At 43.1% G+C, this 25,289-nt stretch overlaps 1 protein-coding gene across 4 annotated transcripts in view; it reads left to right on the top strand.

The window, feature by feature from the left end:
• Positions 1-12,011: 12,011 nt before the first annotated feature.
• The window catches only part of HDAC9 (histone deacetylase 9), a 542,743-nt gene continuing 529,465 nt past the window's right edge, over positions 12,012-25,289 (top strand). Inside the window, exon 1 of one of the 4 annotated variants that reach the window (XM_074945812.1) lies at positions 12,012-12,066. In XM_074945812.1, the coding sequence (XP_074801913.1) occupies positions 12,039-12,066 (28 nt within the window). In that variant the 5' untranslated portion in view covers positions 12,012-12,038. The remainder of the gene's footprint in view (positions 12,067-25,289) is intronic. The other 3 variants (XM_074945808.1, XM_074945811.1, XM_074945809.1) reach the window with 3 other exon arrangements.

Below are 25,289 nucleotides of genomic sequence, written 5' to 3'. Positions count from 1 at the left end.
TTTTTCTCTCTCTCTTCAAACCAGCCCCTACTTCAGAAGAACCAGACTCGAACTTTACATTAGCATTATAGACTGAAAATGTGTTACTTTTCCTGATCATTTTCCTTTTACCTCTGTTTTTGGCACTGGTGCGATGGCTGCTGGAATACTGTGTCCTGTTCTGGTGCCCACAATCCAAGAAGGATGTTGATAAATTGGAGAAGGCTCAGAGAAGAGCAACAAGAATTATTCAAGAATTCGAAAACATGCCTTACAGTGTTAGGCTATGTCTACACTATGAAATTAGGTTGAATTTATAGAAGTCGGTTTTGTATAAAGCGTTTTTATACAGTCGACTGTGTGTGTCCCCACACAAATGCTCTAAGTGCACTTAGACGGCAGAGTGTGTCAACTTCCGGAGTGTTGCACTATGGGTAGCTATCCCACAGTTCCTGCAGTCTCCCCCGCCCATTTGTATTCTGGGTAGAAATCCCAATGTCTGATGGGGCAAAAACATTGTTGCGGGTGGTTCTGGGTTCATATCACCAGGCCCCCCCCTTCCCTCCCTCCCTCCCTCCATGAAAGCAATGGCAGACAATCGTTGCGCACCTTTTTTCCTGGGTTATCCCTGCAGACACCATACCACGGCAAGCATGGAGCCCGCTCAGCTCACCGTCACCATATGTCTCCTGGGTGCTGGCAGATGCGGTACTGCATTGCTACCCAGCAGCAGCTCATTGCCTTTTGGCAGCAGACAGTGTAGTATGACTGGTAGCCATCGTCGCCGTATTCCAGGGTGCTCTTTTAGCCAACCTCGGTGAGGTTGGTCGGGGCTCCTGGGCAAACATGGGAGTGACTCAGCCAGGTCATTTCCCTTTTAAGTTTCATCTCATGGTGATTCAGTCCTGCCAGCAGTCGTACTGCACCGTCTTCTAATGAGCAGCCAGGAGACGACGATGGCCAGCAGTCATACTGCACCGTCTGCTGCCAGCAAGATGTATAAAGATAGATGAAGTGGATCAAAACAAGAAATAGATCAGATTTGTTTTGTATTCATTTTCTCCCCTTCCTCCCTCCCTCCGTGAAATCAATGGCCTGCTAAACCCAGGGGTTTGAGTTCTATCCTTGAGGGGGCCATTCTGTTTCTCCTTGATGCAAAGCCACCCCCTTTGTTGATTTTAATTCCCTGTAAGCCAACCCTGTAAGCCATGTTGTCAGCACCCCTGCCTCCATCAGAGCAATGGCAGACAATTGTTTCACGCCTTTTTTCAGTGCAGACGCCATAGCACTGGGAACATGGAGGCCGCTCAGATCACCGCAGCAATTATGAGCACTATAAATACCGCGCACGTTATCCAGCAGGATATGCAGAACCATAACCTGCAAGAAAAGTGAAACCAGGTGACGAGGAGGCGACTGCAGGATGGTGACGAGAGTGATGAGGACATGGACATAGACTTCTCACAAAGTACGGGCCCCTGCAATGTACACATCATGGTGTCAATTGGGCAGGTTCATGGCGTGGAACGTCGATTCTGGGCCCGGGAAACAAGCACAGGGTGGTGGGACTGCATAGTGTTGCAGGTCTGGGATGATTCCCCGTGGCTGCGAAACTTTCGCATGCATAAGGGCACTTTCATGGAACTTTGTGACTTGCTTTCCCCTGCCCTGAAGTGCAAGAATACCAAGATGAGAGCATCCCTCACAGTTGAGAAGTGAGTGGTGATAGCCCTCTGGAAGCTTGCAATGCCAGAAAGCTACCAGTCAGTCGGGAATCAATTTGGAGTGGGCAAATCTACTGTGGGGGCTGCTGTGATGCAAGTAGCCAACGCTATCACTGAACTGCTGATATCAAGGGTAGTGACTCTGGGAAATGTGCAGGTCATAGTGGATGGCTTTGCTGCAATAGGATTCCCTAACTGTGGTGGGGTGATAGACGGAACCCCTATCCCTATCTTGGCACCGGAGCACCAAGGTAGTGAGTACATAAACCGAAAGAGGTACTTTTCAATGGTGCTGCAAGCACTGGTGGATCACAAGGGATGTTTCACCAACATCAATGTGGGATGGCCGGGAAAGGTACATGATGCTCGCATCTTCAGGAACTCTGGTCTGTTTCAACAGCTGCAGCAAGGGACTTACTTTCCAGACCAGAAAATAACTGTTGGGGATGTTGAAATGCCTACAGTTATGCTTGGGGACCCAGCCTACCCGTTAATGCCATGGCTCATGAAGCTATTCACAGACAGTCTGGACAGTAGTCAGGAACAGTTCAGCTATAGGCTGAGCAAGTGCAGAATGGTGGTAGAATGTGTATTTGGATGTTTAAAAGCGCGCTGGAGCAGTTTACTGACTCGCTTAGACCTCAGCGAAACCAATATTCCCACTGTTAATACTGCTTGCTGTGCGCTCCACAATATCTGTGAGAGTAAGGGGAAGACATTTATGGCGGGGTGGTAGGTTGAGGCAAATTGCCTGGCCGCTGATTATGCGCAGCCAGACACCAGGTTGGATATTAGGAAAAACTTTTTCACGAGGAGGGTGGTGAAACACTGGAATGAGTTACCTAGGGAGGTGGTGGAATCTCCTTCCTTAGATATTTTTAAGGTCAGGCTTGACAAAGCCCTGGCTGGGATGATTTAGTTGGGGATTGGTCCTGCTTTGAGCAGGGGGTTGGACTAGATGACCTCCTGAGGTCCCTTCCAACCCTGATATTCTATGATTCTATGACCAAGGCGGTTAGAAGAGTACTGGAGGGCACGGTGTGCATCAGAGAAGCTTTGAAAACCAGTTTCAGGAATGGCCAGGCTACAGTGTGAAAGTTCTGTTTGTTTCTCCTTGATGAAACACCCCCCTTGGTTCACTCTACTTCCCTGTAAGCTAACCACCCTCCCCTCCCCACCTTCGATCACCACTTGCAGAGGCAATAAAGTCATTGTTGCTTCACATTCATGCATTCTTTATTTATTCATCACATAAATAGGGGCATAACTGCCAAGGTAGCCTGGGAGGGAGGGGAGGAGGGAAGGACAAGGCGACACAGCACTTTAAAACTTTAAAACTTATTGAATGCCAGCCTTCTGTTGCTTGGGCAATCCTCTGGAGTGGAGTGGCTGGGTGGCCGGAGGCCCCCCCACCGCGTTCTTGGGCGCCTGGATGAGGAGGTTATGGAACTTGGGGAGGAGGGCAGTTGGTTACACAGGGGCTGTAGCGGCGGTCTGTGCTCCTGCTGCCTTTCCTGCAGCTTAACCATACGCTGGAGCATGAGAGTTTGATCCTCCAACAGCCTGAGCATTGACTCCTGCCTTCTTTCAGCAAACTGACGCCACCTACCACCTTCAGCCCGCCATCTCTCCTCGTGATCATATTGTGTTTTCCTGCACTCTGAGATTGTCTGCCTCCACATATTTTTCTGTGCTCTGTCAGTGTGGGAGGACAGCATGAGGTCAGAGAAGATTTCATTGCGAGTGCGTTTTTTTGCCTTCTAATCTTCACTAGCCTCTGGGAAGGAGAAACACATGCAGCTGGTGGAGGAAAAAAAAAGGGAGAGTGGTAGTTAAAAAGACACATTTTATAGAACAATGGGTACACTCTTTCACGGTAAACCTTGCTGTTAACATTACATAACACATGTGCTTTCATTACAAGGTCGCATTTTGCCTCTTATTGAGGGTATGCCGGTTTGGTGTGAGAGATCACTCACGCAGGGCCGGGCAACAGAATTCGGCTTGCAGGCAGCCATGGTAAGCCACAGTCTTTTGGCTTCTTTAACCTTCATGTGCGAATGGTTTCAAAGAGCAGCGCCCTCATTTCCCATACGATGTAGCCGTTGGGTTGGCCATTAAAAATGGGTTGGCAATTTAAAAGGAGGGGCTGCAGTTTCCGGGTTCACGTGCAGCAGAAACCCAACTAACCCTTCCCCCCCCCAATTCTCTGGGATGATGGCTTCACCCCTCCCCCCACCGCGTGGCTAACAGCGGGGAAGATTTCTGTTCAGCCACAGGCAAACAGCCCAGCAGGAGCAGCCACCTCTGAATGCCTGCTTACTAAAACCACCCTATTTCAACCAGGTGACCATGAATTATATCACTCTCCTGAGGGTAACACAGAGAGATAAAGAACTGATATTGTTTGAATACAAGCAAACACTGGGACCATACGCTGCAATGCTTTGTTCTACAATGATTCCCAACTACGTGCTACTGGCTTGGCGTGGTAAAGTGTCCTACCATGGAGGATGGAGTAAGGCTGCCCTCCCCAGAAACCTTTTGCAAAGGCTTTGGGAGTACATCCAAGGGAGCTTTGCGGAGATGTCCCTGGAGGATTTCCGCTCTATCCCCAGACACGTTAACAGACTTTTCCAGTAGCTGTACTGGCTGCGAATGTCAGGGCAAATTAATCATTAAACACGCTTGCTTTTAAACCATGTATAATATTTACAAAGGTACACTCACCAGAGGTCCCTTCTCCGCCTTCAGGGTCCGGGAGCCCGCCTTGGGTGGGTTCGGGGGCTACTGGGTCCAGATCCAGGGTGATAAATAGATCCTGGCTGTTGGGGAAACCGGTTTCTCCGCTTCCTTGCTGTGAGCTATCTACAACCTCCTCATCATTATCATCTTCCTCGCTCCCAAAAGCCGTGTCCATGTTGCCTCCCACTCCTTGGACAGAGTCAAAGCACAGGGTTGGGATAGTGGTGGCTGCACCCTGTAGAATGGCATGCAGCTCATCATGTCTGGGGCTCTGAACCGGAGAGGCCGTTTGCCTCTCTGGTTTTTTGGTAGGCTTGTCTGAGTTCCTTAATTTTCACGAGGCACTGCTGCAGGTCCCTGTTGTAGCCTCTATCCTTCATGCCATTGGAGATTTTTTTTCAAATATTATGGCATTTCATCTTTTTGAATGGAGTTCTGCCAGCACGGATTCGTCTCCCCATACAGATCCCGTACCTCCCGTTTGGTCCATGCTGGAGCTCTTCGGCGATTCTGGGACTGCATGATCTCCTGTGATGATGAGCTCTGCATGGTGACCTGTGCAGGTGAGCTCGCCATGCTGGCCAAACAGAAAATGAGGTTCAAAAGTTCACGGGCCTTTTTCTGGATACCTGGCCAGTGCATCTGAGTTGAGAGCGCTGTCCAGAGCGGTCACAACTGAGCACTCTGGGATAGCTCCTAGAGGCCAATACCTTCGAATTGCGTCCACAGTACCCCAAATTCAACCAGGCAAGGCCGATTTCAGTGCTAATCCCTTCGTTGTGTGGACGTGTGCAGGGTTAAATCGAGATAACGCTGCTAAATTCAACCTAAACTCGTAGGGTAGACCAGGCCTTAGATTCAAGGAGCTTAGTCTATCTTAACAAAAAGCGTGTTAAGGGCTGACTTGATTACTGTCTTTAAGTACCCTCTTGAAGGGGAACAATATTTAATAATGGGCTCTTTAAATCTAGCAGAGAGAGGTATAACACATTGGCTGGATGTTGAAGCTAGTCAAATACAGATTGAAATAAGGCATATTTTTTAATGGTGATAGTAATTAACCACTGGAACAATTTACCAAGGGTCATGGTGGATTCTCAATCACTGACAATTTTTAAATCAAGGTTGGTTGTTTTTCTAAAAGATCTGCTGTAGGGATTATTTTGGAGAAGTTCTATTGTTCCCATTCCTTTTTTTGTTAAATATTTCCTGAATTGCTAACCACAGGGGATTTGGGATCTCAGTTCTCCCACCCTGTCCAATATTAAAGTATACACTGACAGTGTTAAGGCTATCACTTCCCACTGCTCCCTTCTAAATCTCATATGGTACAGGGACATAGACACTAGAACTGTTCCTGTGCTTCATCTCGCCTACACTCTCAGTATGCTGCCTCCTTCTTTCCATCAAATTTCTCTGAAAATAAGTCTTGTCTCACCTAAGTAACTGACTGTTTTCAGAACTGATTTAGCTGTACCCACTGCTGACCCCTGTCTATGCTAGTGAAGTTTATAGTCATAATCCAGCACCGGTGGAGTCCCACCAATAGTAGCTGTAATATAGATAGGACTCATGGGGGCAAGGCCGGAGGTTAACACTGCATCTTGTAAGGACTTAATTCTACTTTAATTGAAGTAAATGGCAAACTTTTCATTGACTTCTATGCTGCAGGATCAGAGCCTGAATGTATTGCGCCAGTGGTGAATTATGGCTCTGAAATTGGTTAATGTAGACAGGTCATGTTGTTAGCAATGGGTAAACTTCCTGGTGTTGACCAGGCATTGGAATGATGGCCCTTACGATGTTCTTATGAAGAGATTTGCATGCATCTGGGTTTGCGCAGTACTCTGTGTGCAAGTGCCGTCTGAATGGAACCTGAAGCTAGAGCTGTGTTTTCTGGAGCTCTGGCAGTGGTGCTGCTTCTGTCTCAGTTTTGTTGCTAGTTTTACTGCTTTGTCCATCTTTGTTTAACAGGAACAATGTGCATATGGTACATAAAAATAAGCAAGGCAGCAATATCTTGAATCTAAAGTACACTTATTACTTTCCCACCAAAGAACTAAACTAGTCCCAACGCCCAAACCCTTTGTGACTATTTGGGAAAGGGGGCAATTGGATGACAGAAAATATGCATGTCAGACATCAAATCAGTCTTTTGTGAAGTGCAAGAAATATAAATGAATAAAACAATGGAGTTAATTAAAACTCAGTTGGTTATTAAACACTAAATTAAAATGACAGTGAAAGAACAGCCTTAGGTGTGTGACTATGCATTTCAAAGCGTTACATTCAATGTTTATGCAAAAGTAAGTCTTTTTATATTTTAAAAAGTGATTAGCACCTTGGTATTACAGCTCTCAAGATTTTTTTTTCTTGGTAACACTGCATAAGATTTTAAGGTTTTGTTTTAAAATTTGACCTACTTTAAAAAAAAAAGTTCTGCTTAACACCAGCATAATATATTCCCTCTGTTTTGCAAGTACCTTTGGGTAATGTAAAGAAAAGTAATCTCATCTAGGAGTGTAAATGGACCTTATCACATTTAAAGATTTAGTTTATTCACTACTTCTGCCTAATTTAGCCCTTGGATACAGACCTGTGTTTAATGATACTAAATTTTAATAATACTACATTCTATCAACTGGAGGTACCTTACCAGCAAACTTTGGCTGATTAAAAAAAAAGGTCTTCCCTTGAAGTCAGATGGCATGACTTAGTAAAGCTTAATCAGTCTCTTTTTGTTACAAAGACAAGTTTTCACTTACTTTTTTAGGAGGTCATAACACAGTGTAGTTAGCTGAGTATCGATGTTTAAGGCCTAGGGTTGCCAACTTTCTGATTGCAGAAAACTGAACACCCATGCCCCATCCCTTGCCCCTTCCCTGAGGCCCCACCCCGCCCCTTCTCCGAGGTCCCATCCCTGATCACTCCATCCCTCCTCCCTCTATTGCTCACTCTCCCCCACCCTTGCTCACTCGCTCATTTTCACCGGACTGGGACAGGGAGTTGAGGGGCAGGAGGGAGTGAGGGCTCTGGCTGGGGGTGCGGGCTCTGGGGTGGGGCCAGGGATGAGGGGTTTGGAGTGCAGGAGGGGGCTCAGGGCTGGGGAAGAGGGTTGGGATATGGGAGGGAGTGTGGGTGCAGGCTCCGGGCAGCGCTTACCTTGGGCGGCTCCCTGGAAGCAGCCAGTACGTCTCTGCGGCTCCTAGGCAAAGGCATGGCCAGGCATCTCTGCGCACTGCCCCTGCCTGCAGGTGCCGCCCCTGCAGCTCCCATTGGCCATGATTCCTGGCCAATGGGAGCTGTGGAGCCAGCACCTAGGGCGGTGACAGCGCACAGGGCTCTCTGGCTTTCCCAGAGCCTAGGAGCCAGAGTGGGGACATGCCACCAGCTCTGCGAGCTGCGTAGAGCCAGGGAAGGCATGGAGCCTGCCTTAGGCCCACTGCGCAGCTGACTGGACTTTTAGCGGCCCAGTCACAGGTGCTGACTGGAGCCGCCAGGGTCCCTTTTCGATCGGGCGTTTCAGGTGAAAACCAGATGCCCAGCAACACTAGTAGGGCCCCAGAAGACCAAAATTAGTACCTCTGCCTCTGTGTGGGTTAACCTATCCATTTGCAAACTCTGCCTGCCACAAAAGGTAAAATCAACACCACACAGCTTCACATCAGTGGGCTGCAAAGGTGCTTGGAAAAGGAGATCTCATAAGCGAACACCATTGAGCATAAAAATCAATTTTTTAATTTAAATTGGATCTTTAAAATTTGTTTAATTTTTTTATTTAAATAAAATATAGGTTTATTTTTAATAATCTGTTTTAAATTACTTTTGACAACCCATTTTAAGGCCTAAATAATTTAAATTAAATACAAAAAGTAATATTAAGCAGTACATATTTTCTGCCAAGTTTTAAAGAAAGTCAGACCACTGAACTACTGGAAGTCACTGACTAAGAACCTGGAAACAGAGTTTGCTGAAGTGTTAAACCAGCTTTTGACATCAGTACCCTCTTCTGCAGAGATCTTCTTCAGCTCTGGAAAACATTCTGCATGTGACTGCTGAATAGAAGGTGGAGCAGATTGTTTAACAAACTCCCCCCAGCTGCCTCCCGCTCTCACTTTTATCCCCCACCCCCCACCCCCCCGCTTTGACTGGAGTGGTGTTAATGGGGCACTTCACCTTGAATGGGCTCTTGAAATATGTGTTAAGTACTTAGGCTAAACAATCTGTTCCATCTTGTATTTAGCTGTGACACTATGAGCCCTGGTCAATGCTACAAGGTTAGGTCGACGCAAGGCAGTTTACGTCAACCTAATTCTAAGGCTGTGTCTACACTGCACACCTTACAATGGTGCAGTGTGCCACCACAGCTGCACCATTGTAAGATAGGCAGTGTAGCCACTCTTTGTTGCCAGGAGAGAGCTCTCCTGATGACAAAATAAAGTCACCCCAACAAGGGGCTGTCCACATGGGTGCTTTTTATCGTTAAAACTTTTGTCTTTCAGGGGGTATTTTTTTCACGCCCGAGTGACAAAAGTTTTAACGATAAAAGTGCAGTGTAGACATAGCCTAAGTGTCTACATTAAAATTTCACTCCAGTATAATTCGCCCATGACACTGACTTAATAACTCCACCTCCATGAGAGGTGTAGCGTCATTGTCAATGTACTTAGGTCGACTCAGTGTCTATATAGACACTGTGTTGCTTACATTGACTGTTGCTGGCTTTCAGAATCAATCCCATGATGTCTGACACTGACAGTTCAATTGGTGCAAGCGCTCCTGGTAAGAATGTACATCGCTGACAGAAGGAGGTAGTCCTGGGGGAATTCTGCACCAAAAACTTTAAAATTCTGTGCACAATATTTTAAAATTCTGCAAAATTCTGCATACTTTATTTGTCAAAATAACACAATATAATCACACCAGTTTCAATTAATTTGGTAATTTATTTCAAATACCTATCAGCAAGTATGTCTGTAACAATACAGACAACAAAAGATTCTCCCCGGCGTAGAGAGTTAAAGAAACCCCTACGACAATCCAGTTCCTGTTTCTCTGTTATGCTTTTGTTGGATGCCTCAGTCTGGTTGTGTGACATGTCAGCTGGGTATGTTTTGGAGAGAACTCTGCCCCTCTGCTATCAAACACCTGCACTCCATACTCCCCAGGGCCCAGCTGTGCCCTTGCCCCCCGAGCCCAGACACATCCACCCCCATTCCGGACATCGGCACATCCATCCCCCCGCCCCAGCCCAGACACCCACATCTCCTGCCCCCTCCATCCAGAACCTAGGGATCCAGAGAAAGAAACAGCCTGATGCTGGATCCAAGGCTTGAACAGCATTTCCTGCACATTGCTTCCTTTCTTCAGGATGTGCCTGGAACCACAGCTGCAGCTCCCCCTCCCCCTCTCCTGGACAGTGTCCTGGCTCTGCTGGGTCCAGCGGCCCCTGGTGGTGGCCAGCAGCTCTGCAGCACCAATTCTGTGGAGAAAAATGAAATTCTGCACACAGTACATTAATTCTGGGCAAATTCTGCATTGCGCAGTGGCATGCAATTCCCTCAGGAGTACAAAGTATAGACACACACAAGTAATGTAACTACTGCTGTAGCTGTATGCTGATGTAAGTTATGTCGACTTAATTTTGTAGTGTAGATATGCCCTGAGTATGTTTTCCAGACCTAAAGAAGAGCTCCGTATAAGCTCGAAAGCTTGTCTCTCTTACCAGGAGTAGTTGTTCTGATAAAAGAATTTGCCTCATCCACCTTGTCTCTCTAATTCTGTTTCTAAATTTTCAGCTGTGAAGAGCCTGAGGACCTTTTAAAATTTCTTCCATATCAAAGCAGCCAAGGAAGAATTGTATTAGTTATTACATTGTGGTAGACCTACCAATCACCAGTATAATTCAAATAAATCTGTATTGGCCTAGGTAGATTCTAGGCTATACTGTACACTTAAAATGCTACAGTGGCACAGCTGCAGCTGTGTTGACGTAGTGTTGTAAGCGTAGAGACTTACTACAGTGACGGGAGGGGTTCTCCTGTTGCTGTATGTAATTCACCTCCTCAAGAGGTGGTAGCTAGGCTGAAGGAAAAATTATTCTGTCAACCTACTGCTGCCAACACTGGGGGTTAGGTTAGTTTAACTATGTCCCTCAGGGGTATGGATATTTCAGACCCCTGAGAGATGTAGCTATGCAGATGTCACTGTTCATTGTAAACCAGCCCTGTGACTCCACTCCTGGGTTGAAAGGTGTAAGGAAGTACTTGGTCTGGCTTTGCATATTTGCTGCCAAGAGAGATACCGCTTGGAACCAAAAGCAACCTCCTGGGCTTCTTGACCTTAGATGCTTATGAAGCAGCAAAAGGCAAACTATCATTTCCATTAAGAGGCACATAAACCTCGTAGTTTAGTTTAGCTTTTTTGACTGTATGAATAAAAATATCAGTCTTGCTTATAGTGGCAGCCTTTTTTATAGTGAATGGTTATCATACTTGACATCAAGTCTAAAGTTTTAATGCCTGATTGAATAAAACAAGAAGGCAAAATTAATGAAGAAAAGGCCAATACTTCCCTCTTAGGACAGTCATGTAAATTTAATAATTAGGTCCAATTAAAGTAATATGCCTATTGTTTTCAACATCCGTTTAAATACTGGTATTTCCTCGCTACAGTTAGAAAAGACAAAAAAGATGTCAACACTACAGCTTATGTCAACATAATTTATGTTGCGCAGGTTGTGAATAAACCACCCCCCAAGCGATATAAATTACACTGAGATAAGCACCGGTGTGGACAGCACTGTGTTCGCAGGAGAGCTTCTCCCACCGACATACCTACTGCCTCTTGCAGAGGTGGTTTTATTATGCCGATGGGAGAGCTCTCTCCCATTGGTGTAGAGTGTCTTCACCTGCATCAGTGCAGCTGCTCGAGTTGCCAGTCCTCCAGGATTAGAGATTAATCGTGAATTAAAGATTATGTCATGTGATTAAATCTCCAGGAATACGTCCAACCAAAACTGGGAACCTTAGCAGCTGCACCACTGCAGCGTTCTATGTGTAGACAAGTCCTACTTTTCCTCGTAGGTGTTTTCTGAAATGATTTTTATGACAAGAAATACTATTTTGACAAGGATATCGCTTCTAATTTGTAGTAAGTAATTAAAATAAACGCTAAGATCTATCACAGTATTATTTTCCATTGTGGAATATGGTTAAAATGATCATTTTCTCTCTTGAGCTGAAAGTCACAAGACTGAATTTTGTGGTTTTATTTTGTATAGCCATTGTTAGCATATCCACTATTTTGCATAATAGCTCTTGTTTCTTATGGATTTATGTGCGAGGCTGCTACATTTAAAATGCTTTTGGGGGGAACATAATGTCAACTGTTCATTCAGGTAGAGAAAGTTGACTATAATCAAAATTGTGTTTCATGTTCCTGTACTTAGTGTTTTTCTTACTTTGCACTAAAATGGATTTAGATGGAAAATGTTTGGGATGCATTACAGAAGCCTCTTATGAGAAGCATCTTAACTACCCAGAACGATTTGGACGCCTGCAGAGGGGTCATTCTACGGTATCCCCCGCCATGTATTGGAATAGACTTTGGGGCTATGGTAAGTAATGTAAATACATTTTAACACAGGGCACAAGTGTTTGACAAATATATTTTTTCTCTTTGCATTGGATTTTCTCCTCTGAGACCAAGATATGGTATTCTAAGATCATTCATCCATACTGTAAAGCAATTTCATGCTCGGTAATGAGAATGAATGAAGCAAGTTTAAAAAAATTAGTCCAGTGTTGATGGTTTTTAATTTTCTGTTGCTTGTTTTTACTATATTTTAAAATAGTAATATAGCTGTCACTACTAACATTTTATTTTCGCAAGCTAATTGCTTAGAATGAGACGGGAATCTTATAAATTAATGTTTTTTGCTCACAAATACCACAGAGAGTAACAAAGAGGGCTTCTAGATTAGGCAGAAGTAAATGTTCAGATATGAGTGAGTTTTCCAAATGTGACCAGCTAATTTTGGATATGTAGTAAAACTTATTCTGGACAACAGATTTGTTGTGTTTCACTTGAGGGAATAAGTTGTCATTACATAAGGGTGCTGAGGCTATATCAAAGTTGGCAGCTACACAAATCTCCGGCAACAACTTCAAAGTGTGAGATTGCTGTTCTAGAGTATACCTGCAGTATTATCAAATTATACCTTCACTCTTGTCAAGACAAACTCGTACGAAATGCAGTAAGATCAGGGGAAATACTTGACACATTATTAAATGTTTGGCTTAATTTTTGATAGGACTTTCCCATTCTTATTGTGGGAAATTATTCAGGAGTGCAACTGAAAATGAGATTTTTTTTTTTGGGCTGACCAGTAGCACAGTCCAGTTAAATTAGGGCCCTATTCTGCAAGGTGCTAAGCACCATCACCCTATCATTCTGCTCAGTGGGAGTTTTGGCAGAGCCAGGAATGTAGGATCAGGCCTACGATGGATATGTCTGAGAGGGTTTGTATTTACATGGCACATTTTCATAGTTACTTGGACTGCAAGATAATATATCAAATTTCAGACTGTCTGAGAACAATAGACATGAGTAAAGTTTTTGTATGATTGTGCACACTAGGATGATATATGTTGGGAATAATTTACTGTTTCTGCGTTGTTGTAATGTTTTATTTTTGATTACTTATTCTTAGGTATTTTTGTGATTTTTTTTTTTGTATTTTGTGATTGACTTCTGAATTTTTAACAAATGTGTTGTATTATAAATTACCTGAAAATATTTTCTCAGTCCATTCACAAGCAAATATATTGCTCAGTAACCTGATTTGTATTGCTTGGAGTACACCTCAGTAATTCCTAATTCCTTACCAATAAAATTCACGTATGCTCTTCAATAGCTGGAAACACCCAAGGGCCACCCATTTATAGATATTTTTTCATTTAGCCATGCAGTTGTTTTTATGTTATTAAGCATCATCCTCTGAAACTGTTTGGGTATAATTGTTGATACAAAATTATCCATGTTGTGCTTACCTTTTTTAGTCAGTGTGGTCCACAATGTCAATAATAACTAGTAACACATTCGTGTTTCTCCCCAGCTTGCTAAGGACTCAAGAAAAACACAGTTCCTCAACTCACCCTGGGCCACAGCTCCCAGGGTTTTCCCCTCCTTTAGTTCTCAGGTTACTTCCGACTCCCCTGCTGAGGTACTCTGGCAGTCCTGCTTCTCTGCCTCCCTTCCCAGGGACTCTGGCAGCCCTGCTCTACAGGTCTCCCTATTCCTTTTCTGACCAGCTGTCAGCCTGACTCACCCAGGCTCCCCCTCTCAGGGTCTCTCTCACTTGGTCTCCTCCCTCTAAGCTCAGGTGCCCCCTTTTGAAGTTCAGCTGGGGTCTGCTGACCAGTCATAGGTGCACTGGCCCTACTCCCTCAAGGGTCAGCCTGTGACAATGCTATAAAACAGATGGGTTTGAAAAGTGTAAGGAAACATTCATTAAACAAAACAAATATACTACATTGACAAATAAATTAGGCAGTTGCATAGCTAATTTGTATGTAGAATTGTGTACACAAAATATTCATCCACTATCCTTCACAATTACTTGTTTTATTTGTTCAGTCATGTTAACTGCACACGCAAGGTGTGGTCCAGATCTTGCAACAGACAGCAGCACACAAATGGACTTCAGTGGGCCTCTCAGTGGATGCAACAATTTGCCTGTATGCTATCAATTGCAAGATCAGATCCTAAGTGTGCAATTGGGCAAGTTTTTTTTATGCCCAACTGCCTACTTAAATTACTTGACGTGTATATTAAATTACTTTAGGTTCATGTACAATGGGATTTTTTTTCAGATAGCTTGGAGATCTGAGTGTGGAATGGACAGGAAGAGGAGCCCAGTTGATTAGTTTTGTTGGACATGTTGGTTGTATTTTGACACTCTGCCTTGGCCTCCTGGCTGGATGTATAGTCCCTGATAGCAGTGGCAGCTACAGTATTTTAAGAGTAGTTGAAATACATGTGACTCATTGACATTTCAGGTGCATCTGAAGCTATGTAAACACAAATCACAGAGTTAGAAGATTCCATGTCTCTGCTAATTTATGGCTGGAGAACCACCACCAGGATAAAACAAGGAGGAGAACAAAAAATGAGAGTTACAGAGTGGCATTATATATATATATATATATATATATATATATATATAAATATATAAAAATATATATAATTGTGTGTGTGTGTGTGTGTGTGTACACACATACTATTCATTATTTACTATAGAAAAGTAGTGCATGTGGCTTTTTTTTAGCTCAATAAAGGGTTAGGCACATAATATAATAGTAGTTGCATCATAGCATATTGTAGGTGTTCTGAAAACATAAGCATTTTCAAAATAGAGCAGGCCCATGTTTTCATGTGCTCAGTGCTCACAATTGGGAACAGAATTTCAAAACTGCTAGAAGAGCCAGCAGCTCCCATTGTGCCATGTAGAGCTAGATTTTCAAAAAAGCAGAGCGCTCAACATGCTGACGACTTTTGAAAATCTGGCCAGTTATGTAAGTGCCTAAGTAATGGAAGTTCCTTTGAAAGTCTAGCCTCGCTTCTGTATACGTTTCTTTTCCAAATATACAGCTTTACGCAGCTTTTCTGAGAGCTTAAAAAATTTAACCCGTTGGCATAAAATGCTGCTTTTCAATCCGGTTATAAAAGCACATACAAATTTGGCTATCTGAAAATAGCGTGAGAGAGAAGTCTAGAAGAAAAACGGCATTTGTCTAACACTCTATATACCTAAGCAAGAAAGTAAAAATTTAGCTCTATTCAGAAGGTCATGCAACTGTAGTCATTGTTATAGACCAGGGATATTTTACTAGTACTGAAAATGTCACCTAGTGGAAACTATCTATTAAAATAATACATGGCGATAGTACTAGCTAAAATGTAGCTTCCATGGATTATGGGCCTAATCCTGTTCTTAGTGAAGTCTCTGGCAAATCCCCACTGACGATGCCCTGTACAGGCTACAGGAGCTCTCTTTGTGCACACCTGATCGCTATAATACTGCTGTGCACTTACATAGTGCTTTCACTCCAATGATCTCAAAGCATTTTATCAACATGAATGAGTTAAGCCTTCCACACCTTTGTTAAACAGTTGAGGAAAATGAGGCACAAAGAGATAAAGGGCTAGAGTTTACCTTTAGGTACTGTCCTGAACAAGGGATAGTGTATAAACCCCAAGAGTAGCACTGGTAGTCACTGGGCCTCAGAGATGTAACTGAATCACATTTGCTCCCAGGGGATATTAATTTTCTGCTGAACTGTACCAGTAATTAATGACCATCCTCTCTGTGTTGGCTCAACTACAATGGCCAGCAGATTAGAGGCATTGAACCAAAACTGTACTTCATCCCCCCCCATTCCTTGTCCCTTCCCAACCACTTTCTACTCTGGGAAAGGAGTAAGCAGACAGACAGCTCCACCTACACCTGTGCACTTGGACCTAATGAGTGGGATCCTCCCTCCTGTTCTAGCCACTTTTTGCCACGTAAAAGGGCCTAAAAAGCCCTGGTCCAATGTGGGGAGGAGTCCCATGGTGAAGATACTGCAGTAGGGAGCAATAAATCTGCCTTCCAAGGACTCCTTTGGAAGTTCCAGTTTAGAGGCTGTCCCAGGAGTGGGGCTGGGAAATGGGGGAGAGGGGGGTGTCGGGGCTGGACTGCAGCATGTATGGTGTGTAGATTCTGGGCAGTACTGACGCTCATCAGACAGCCTGAGAAGACTGCTGGAACTCAGACAGCCCTGGGAGGCCTGTCTAAATTATGCAAGAGGCTTCTCCAGCCCCCAGAGCAGGAGGGTGCAAAGGTGGATTAAACCACATTAGCCTCTCCTGCCTCAGGGCTGCAAGTTCCATACTGCGCCTCTTAGAGGCACAGCTCAGAATTTTGCCTGAGGTCTGGATAGCATCAGTAGGGGCCTATGGGAGATTGTTATCCTTCTTGCTTCTTTTGTGCAGTTACATATACTTTGAATCATACTTTAGTTCTAAGTTACTTGGCCAAAGACACACAAAGTTTGTCGTGTGGCCTTGACTCCTGACTCCCAATCTTTTGTCTTAACCATAGGGCAGTCTTGCATCTCTCAGGAAGGCCTTTCATTTGAACTGAAATTTTGAAGTCTGACACACTCCAGCACCACAATCCTTTCCAAATTTTTGTTTGTTTGTTTGCAGACAGTATTTTCCCTAGTAATTACTAGCCCATCTGTAGATCTGCTGAAGCAACTGAAGTGGCCCTGTTCCTTTGGAAAGGGTTTGGAGGAGTTGAAAGCTAGCCTGGGTAAAGGGGATGATGTGCTAGCCATTATTCACTCCAAAAGAATGGAATATGAAGGTGTAATGTTACTAGATTTGCTGGTACATCAAGTCACATTGGAGTTGGATCAGTCCCATCGAAGTCAATGATCATCCTTCTATTTTCTTTAAAGGGAGTTGCATTAGGATTATAGAGAGAGCGACTGTTACAGTGCGGTGTGTAACAATACTTGCTGAAAAATGGTGTGTTCCTGCAGGATTACAAAGGAATTCATTTCTTTCTCAATGTATATAACACAAGTGTTAATGAGAGTTGGACATGTAAATCTGCCCCTTGTTTAAGGAAAAAAAAGAAGAAGAAGAAGAAGAAAGCATGGATTTCCAATCTATTCTTACTAGAATATTGTCTAAGAGGAAAAAGTAGACACTGATTTCGTGACTGGAAGGTAAGGATCAATCTGATAGTTATGTTTTTGCTGTTACTATTATTTTTTATTGCGCACCATCTATGTGATTACACTGTGGAAATGTAGGGGAAGGCACTGTCCCCTTCCCACAAGGATCTTACATTTGAATGACACAGACAATGTATTCAGACAGGTTACATATAAACTCTCTCTTTCGCATGTGCAAGGCAGGGCTGGTAGCACTATTATTACAGTTGCCCAACACTTCCCATGTTTTCAGTTGCTTGTAACTTTGACAAACTTGTAGTCATTGGGCTGAAATTGTCCGTGCTAGTTTAATGCCTCAGGCTGGATATTGTGGGGAGGGGGAGAATAATTACCAAAATATAGTTCAGCTGTTTCAGAGAACAAGGATAAGGAAAAATACTTCATTTTGCCCAGGTAAAAAATTCTGGCAACCATTTCTTTGAAAAACTCAAACACCTCTATGCTTTGCAGCAGGGATTTTAAATTTGGCAGGGGTGGCCTTTGTGTCAGTGTTGTGTCTCTTGTTGTCCCCATGAAAAATCTACTAAAATTTGGCCAAGTGATAAGCCTTTGAAACAAGTCTTTAACAGCTAAATTCCCTGAAGGCTCCATCCACACTGGGCATGCTCTAGTGTGGGGCTGAGAAGGGTTTTTCCTGCAATTGAAGCTCTGGACTGCTGTGTGCGCTATGCCAGGTCTTGGCACCTGAGCTGAGAGCAGAGTGCCTCTTTCTCCTGCACTCTTAATTGACCAGGTAGTATGGAGGAGGAAACTGCCAGATTAGATTGCAGAGGGATAAGAGTTGGAGGCTAACAGAGGGGAGGGAAACTTGGACTGGCTGGGCCAGGAGACTGGGACAGAGAGTTGGGGGAGACTGATAATGGCTAGACAAGCAGATTGGAACTGATAACCATGAGGGTTGGGGGAGAGAGGGAAGACAGATGGTGGGGGGTTGGGATGTTGGGGGAGAAGTAGAACTGGCTGGGCAAAGAGACTGGGACAAGTTAGCTGGGAAGGGGCACACTGAGATAGGACAAGGAGATTGGGACTGAGGGAAAGACTGGTTAGATGAGGATTCCAGAGGGGTGAGACTAGGACTTGCTGGCCAAGAACACTGGGACTGGAATCAGAAGCCTGAGGAGTGGAGACTGGGACTGGGAGTTAGTGGCAAGAGAAAGGAGAGACAGATGGGAGGGGGAGAAATTGGACTGGCTGGGTAAAGAGGTCAGAACTGAATGTGGGGAGTAGGTGAGACTGGGAGTGAGAAAAGGGATTGGGACCATAGAAAGCCCAGAGGGGGAGACCAAGACTGCGATGAGAAGCCTGAGTACTAAAGAATGTGCGTGGGAACAAGGAATGGGGAAGAGACAGATCTTGGACAGCAGCACGTCAGAGGGGACTGGAAAGAAGGGGTCCAGTTTGGGGGCAACAGGTAAATGAGTCTGTGCCCACTAGAAAACACTTCCCTCCAGAGCCTGCAATGGAACCCAAGATATGAATTTCAATATTCCTCTGATATCAGCAAATACCTGGAAACCCACTGGCAAAATGTGTATCCCACCTCCTCTAGTGCTGGTCCACCAAGAGGATGACCGTCTGCTATTGCTGTGAGTTACTTGGTTAGCTCAGGTGGTAAGTATGGTGGATCAAAAGGTTCCAACCCTGCTGATGACCCGTGTGGATGTCAATATAATGCCACATGATCAAAAAAAATTTCCAATTTGCTTTTTTAAAAACCTAGGAAATTGCACACTTAAAAACTATGTTAAAATATGATCAAGGTTACATAACTGAGCACTCAAAAGTTCGAAAATGCCCGAATTAAGATTGCCTGTGCAACCTTAAATCAGTCCCCCCCGCCATATGCATTATGCTAGAGTCTTTAATTACATTATCACGTTCTATTTTTTCCATCAGACCCCTGACTCATTCAGTGCACAGGATGGATGGTGCTCAGGAAAAGAATGATACCAATAGAATGAATGTTGTCTGTAGGACCCGTAACTCATTTGTTGCAGAAGCTGGAAGGTGTTCAGTGAATGGACCCGGGCTTGTAGGAAGACAGAGGATGTTCTGATGGTTAAGGCAGTTGAATGCTGACTTGGAGAATTGGATTCTATCCCTTCTTCTGACACAGAGTTCCTGTGTAGTGCTGGGCAAGTTACTTAAACCAAACTTTTCAGAGGTGGTCACTAATTGCGCGTTCATAATTTTTTGAGTACCTGAATTAGTACCCTGTGGCATGCACTACAGTAGTTCTGCGTGATCATAGCTGGGACTAAAGTCAGTGGGAGTTGTTCTTTGAACATATAAAGTGCTACAGAATGCTAAGTACTCTGAAAAAACAAGTCCTAGATATGCCAAAATGAGTGGAAACTTTTGTCCTTAACCTCTCTGTGCCTCAACATTTTTACAGTGGGAATAATACCTTACTCCTTAACCTCACGGGGCTTCTGGAGATAAGAACTATTTGCAAAGCACAGTCATACTATATTGATGAGCACCACAGAGAAGCCCATGAGGAAATTAATAATTCTGTCATCCAAGCAGTGTTTTGAATAGTGTACAATAAATAAGATACGGAGCCACACACTGAAAAATGAGGAGAAACAAAATATTGAATAACTGATAGGGCTGTCAATTAATCTCAGTTAACTCATGCAATTAACGCAAAAAAAAATTTGCAATTAAAAAAATTAATCACGATTAATCACATTTATAACAATAGAATACCAATTGAAATTTATTAAATATTTTTGGATGTTTTTCTACATTTTCAATATTGATTTCAGTTACAACACAGAATACAAAGTGCACAGTGCTCACTTTATATTATTTTTTATTATAAATATATGCAGTGTAAAAATGATAAACAAAAGAAATCGTATTTTTCAATTCACCTCATACAAGTCCTGAAGAGCAATCTCTTTATCTTGAAAGTGTAATTTACAAAGGCAGATTTTGTTTGGTTACATTACTGCACTCAAAAACAAAACAGTGTAAAACTTTAGCGCCTACAAGTCCACTCAGTCCTACTTCTTATTCTGCCAATCACTAAGACAAACATGTTTGTTTACATTGACGGGAGATACTGCTGCCTGCTTCTTATTTACAATGTCATCTGAAAGTGAGAACATGAGTTTGCATGGCACTTTTGTAGCCAGCATTGTAAGGTATTTACATGCCAGATATTCTAAACATTTGTATGCTCCTTCATGCTTCAGCCACCATTCCAGAGGACATGCTTCCATGCTGATGATGCTTATTTAAAAAAAAAGTTTCAATTAAATTTGTGACTATACTCCTTGGGGGAAGAATTGTATGTCTCTTGCTCTGTTTTACCCACATTCTGCATATATTTCATGTTATAGCAGTCTTGGATGATGACCCAGCACATGTTCATTTGAAGAACACTTTCACAGCAGATTTGACAAAACACAAAGAAGGTACCTATGTGAGATTTTTAAAAATAGTGACAGCACTCAACCCAAGGTTTAATAATCTGAAATGCCTTCCAAAATCTGAGAGGGACAAGGTATGGAGCATGCTTTTAGAAGTCTTAAAAGAGTAACCAGAGCTGATCCAGAGAATAGAAGGGTGTGCTGTCTTCCAGGTGCTAAGATACGGGATGTAGACCTAAGGTTGTAAAGGGATCAGGAAAGAATCTCCTAATTATCCTTCATGTGGGAACAAATGATAAGGCTAGATTCTCTCTGGAAAGTATTAAGGGAGATTATGCTAGGCTGGGGAAGACGCTTAAGGAAATCGAGGCTCAGGTGATCTTTAGTGGGATTCTGCCTGTTCCTAGAGAAGGGCAACAAAGGTGTGACAAGATTAGGACTATCAACAGATGGCTTAGGCAGTGGTGCTATAAGGAGGACTTTGGGATGTATGGCCACTGGGAGGCATTCACGGACAGAGGACAGTTCTCTCGGGATGGACTTCATCTGAGTAGGGAAGGAAATAGACTTCTAGGATGGAGGCTGGCACAACTGATTAAGAGAGCTTTAAACTAGGAATTTGGGGGAGATGGTTGGGAGATGTCCAGGTAATCTCCACGCCGGATTTATCATTGTGAGGGAAGAAAACGAAGTAAGAAAGGATACAGCCGTGGGTAGGAGAATGTATATAAGGAGGAAGGGCAGTGTGGATTCCAGTCTAATAGGTTATACTGGCTGTAGAATGACTGTGCCTAATAGGATACAGAATGTGAGCGAGGCCAAACAGCAAAAATTAAGATGTTTGTACACCAATGCGAGGAGCCTCAGTAACAAAATGGAGGAACTAGAGCTACTGGTGCAGGAAGTGAAACCAGATATTATAGGGATAACAGAAACATGACGGAATAGTAGTCATGACTGGACTACAGGAATTGAAGGGTATGTGCTGTTTAGGAAAGACAGAAATAAAGGTAAAGGTGGTGGAGTAGCATTGTATATCAATGATGAGGTAGAATGTAAAGAAATAAGAAGCAATGGAATGGATAAGACAGAGTCCATCTGGGTAAAAATTACATTGAGGAAGAAAACTACTAGAGCCTCCCCTGTGACAGTGCTTGGGGTGTGCTATAGACCGCCGGGATCTAATTTGGATAGGGATAGAGCCCTCTTTAATGTTTTTAATGAAGTAAATACTAATGGAAACTGCGTGATCATGGGAGACTTTAACTTCCCAGATATAGACTGGAGGACGAGTGCTAGTAATAATAATAGGGCTCAGATTTTCCTAGATGTGATAGCTGATGGATTCCTTCATCAAGTAGTTGCTGAACTGACTAGAGGGGATGCCATTTTAGATTTGGTTTTGGTGAGTAGTGAGGACCTCATAGAAGAAATGGTTGTAGGGGACAATCTTGATTCGAGCGATCATGAGCTAATTCAGTTCAAATTGAACGGAAGGATTAACAAAAATAAATCTGCAACTAGGGTTTTTGATTTCAAAAGGGCTGACTTTCAAAAATTAAGGAAATTAGTTAGGGAAGTGGATTGGACTGAAGAACTTATGGATCTAAAGGCAGAGGAGGCCTGGGATTACTTTAAATCAAAGCTGCAGAAGCTATCTGAAGCCTGCATCCCAAGAAAGGGGAAAAAATTTGTAGGCAGGAGTTGTAGACCAAGCTGGATGAGCAAGCATCTCAGAGAGGTGATTAAGAAAAAGCAGGAAGCATACAGGGAGTGGAAGATGGGAGGGATCAACAAGGAAAGCTACTTATTGAGGTCAGAACATGTAGGGATAAAGTGAGACAGGCTAAAAGTCAAGTAGAGTTGGACCTTACAAAGGGAATGAAAACCAATAGTAAAAAGTTCTATAGCCATATAAATAAGAAAAAAACAAAGAAAGAAGTGGGACAGCTAAACACTGAGGATGGAGCGGAGGTCAAGGATAATCTAGGCATGGCCCAATATCTAAACAAATACTTTGCCTCAGTCTTTAATAAGGCTAAAGAGGATTTTAGGGATAATGGTAGTATGACAAATGGGAATGAGGATATGGTGGTAGATATTACCATATCTGAGGTAGAAGCGAAACTCGAACAGCTTAATGGGACTAAATCGGGGGGCCCAGATAATCTTCATCCAAGACTATTAAAGGAATTGGCACATGAAATTGCAAGCCCATTAGCAAGAATTTTTAATGAATCTGTAAACTCAGGGGTTGTACCGTATGACTGGAGAATTGCTAACATAGTTCCTATTTTTAAGAAAGGAAAAAAAAATGAGCCGGTCTGTTAGTTCGACATCTGTAGTATGCAAGGTCTTGGAAAAATTTTTGAAGGAGAAAGTAGTTAAGGACATTGAGGTCAATGGTAAATGGGACACAATACAACATGGTTTTACAAAAGGTAGATCATGCCAAACCAGCCTGATCTCCTTCTTTGAGAAAGTAACACCATTTTTAGACAAAGGAAGCGCAGTGGATCTAATTTACCTAGATTTCAGTAAGGTGTTTGATACTGTGCCACATGGGGAATTATTAGTTAAATTGGAAAAGATGGGGATCAATATGAAAATTGAAAGGTGGATAAGGAATTGGTTAACAGGGAGACTACAGCGGGTCCTACTGAAAGGTGAACTGTCAGGGTGGAGGGAGGTTACCAGTGGAGTTCCTCAGGGATCAGTTTTGGGACCAATCTTATTTAATCTTTTTATTACTGACCTCGGCACAAAAAGTGGGAGTGTGCTAATACAGTTTGCGGATGATACAAAGCTGGGAGGTATTGCCAATTTAGAGAAGGACCGGGAAATCATACAGGAAGATTTGGATGACCTTGTAAACTGGAGTAATAGCAATAGGATGAAATTTAACAGTGAGAAGTGCAAGGTCATGCATTTAGGGATTAATAACAAGAATTTTAGTTATAAGCTGGGGACGCATCAATTAGAAGTAACGGAGGTGGAGAAGGACCTCGGAGTATTGGTTGATCATAGGATGACTATGAGCCGCCAATGTGATATGGCTGTGAAAAAAGCTAATGCGGTCTTGGGGTGCATCAGGCGAGGTATTTCCATTAGAGATAAGGAGGTGTTAGTACCTTTATACAAGGCACTGGTGAGACCTCACCTGGAATACTGTGTGCAGTTCTGGTCTCCCATGTTTAAGAAGGATGATTTCAACTGGAACAGGTCCAGAGAAGGGCTACTAGGATGATCCGAGGAATGGAAAACCTGTCTTATGAAAGGAGGCTCAAGGAGCTTGGCTTGTTTAGCCTAACTAAAAGAAGGTTGAGGGGAGATATGATTGCTCTCTATAAATATAATCAGAGGGATAAATACTGGAGAGGGAGAGGAATTATTTAACCTCAGTACCAATGTGGACACAAGAACAAATGGATATAAACTGGTCATTGGGAAGTTTAGACTTGAAATTAGACGAAGGTTTCTAACCATCAGAGGAGTGAAGTTTTGGAATATCCTTCCGAGGGAAGCAGTGGGGGCAAAAGACCTATCTGGCTTTATGATTAAACTCGATAAGTTTATGGAGGAGATGGTATGATGGGATAACATGATTTTGGTAATCAATTGATCTTTAACTATTCATGATAAATAGGCCCAATGGCCTGAGATGGGATATTAGATGGGGTGGGATCTGAGTTACTACAGAAAATTCTTTCCTGGGTATCTGGCTGTTGAATCTTGCCCATATGCTCAGGGTTTAGCTGATCGCCATATCTGGGGTCGGGAAGGAATTTTCCTTCAGGGCAGATTGGAAGAGGCCCTGGATGTTTTTCGCCTTCCTCTGTAGCATGGGGCATGGGTCACTTGCTGGAGGATTCTCTGCTCCTTGAAGTCTTTAAACCATGATTTGAGGACTTCAATAGCTCAGACATACGGGAGAGGTTTTTCGCAGGAGTGGGTGGGTGAGATTCTGTGGCCTGTGTTGTGCAGGAGGTCGGACTAGATGATCGTAATGGTCCCTTCTGACCTTAGTATCTATGAAAAAACACTCTGATGCAGAAACTATAGAACCCAAACCACCAAAAAAGAAAATCAACCTTCTGCTGGTGGCATCTAACTCAAATGATGAAAACGAACATGCGTCAATCCTCACTGCTTTGGATCATTATCAGGCAGAACCCATCATCAGCATGGATGCGTGTCCTCCGGAATGGTGGTTGAAGCATGAAGGGACATATGAATCTTTAGCTCCTCTCGCATGTAAATATCTTGCAACATCAGCTACAACAGTGCTGTGCAAATGCCTGTTCTCACTTTCAGGTGACATTATAAACAAGAAGCAAGTAGCATTATCTCCTGCAAATTGTAACCAACATTGTTTGTCTGAGTGATTGGCTGACCAAGAAGTAGGACTGAGTGAACTTGTAGACTCTAAAGTTTTCTATTGTTTTATTTTTGAATGCAGGTTTTTTTGTACATAATTCTACATTTGTAAGTTGAACTTTCGTGATAAAGAGGTAGCACTATGGTACTTGTATGAAGTGAATAGAAAAATACATTTTTTTTGTTTTTTACAGTGCAAATATTCGTAATAAAAATAAATATAAAGTGAGCACTGTACACTTTGTATTCTGTGTTGTAATTGAAATTAATATATTTTAAAATGTATTTAACCTCCA

Source organism: Natator depressus, chromosome 2, assembly GCF_965152275.1.
Source record: "Natator depressus isolate rNatDep1 chromosome 2, rNatDep2.hap1, whole genome shotgun sequence".
Taxonomy (NCBI): domain Eukaryota; kingdom Metazoa; phylum Chordata; order Testudines; family Cheloniidae; genus Natator; species Natator depressus.
The sequence above is the reverse complement of the archived record's forward strand: the minus strand, read 5'-3'. Positions and strand labels throughout refer to the sequence as shown.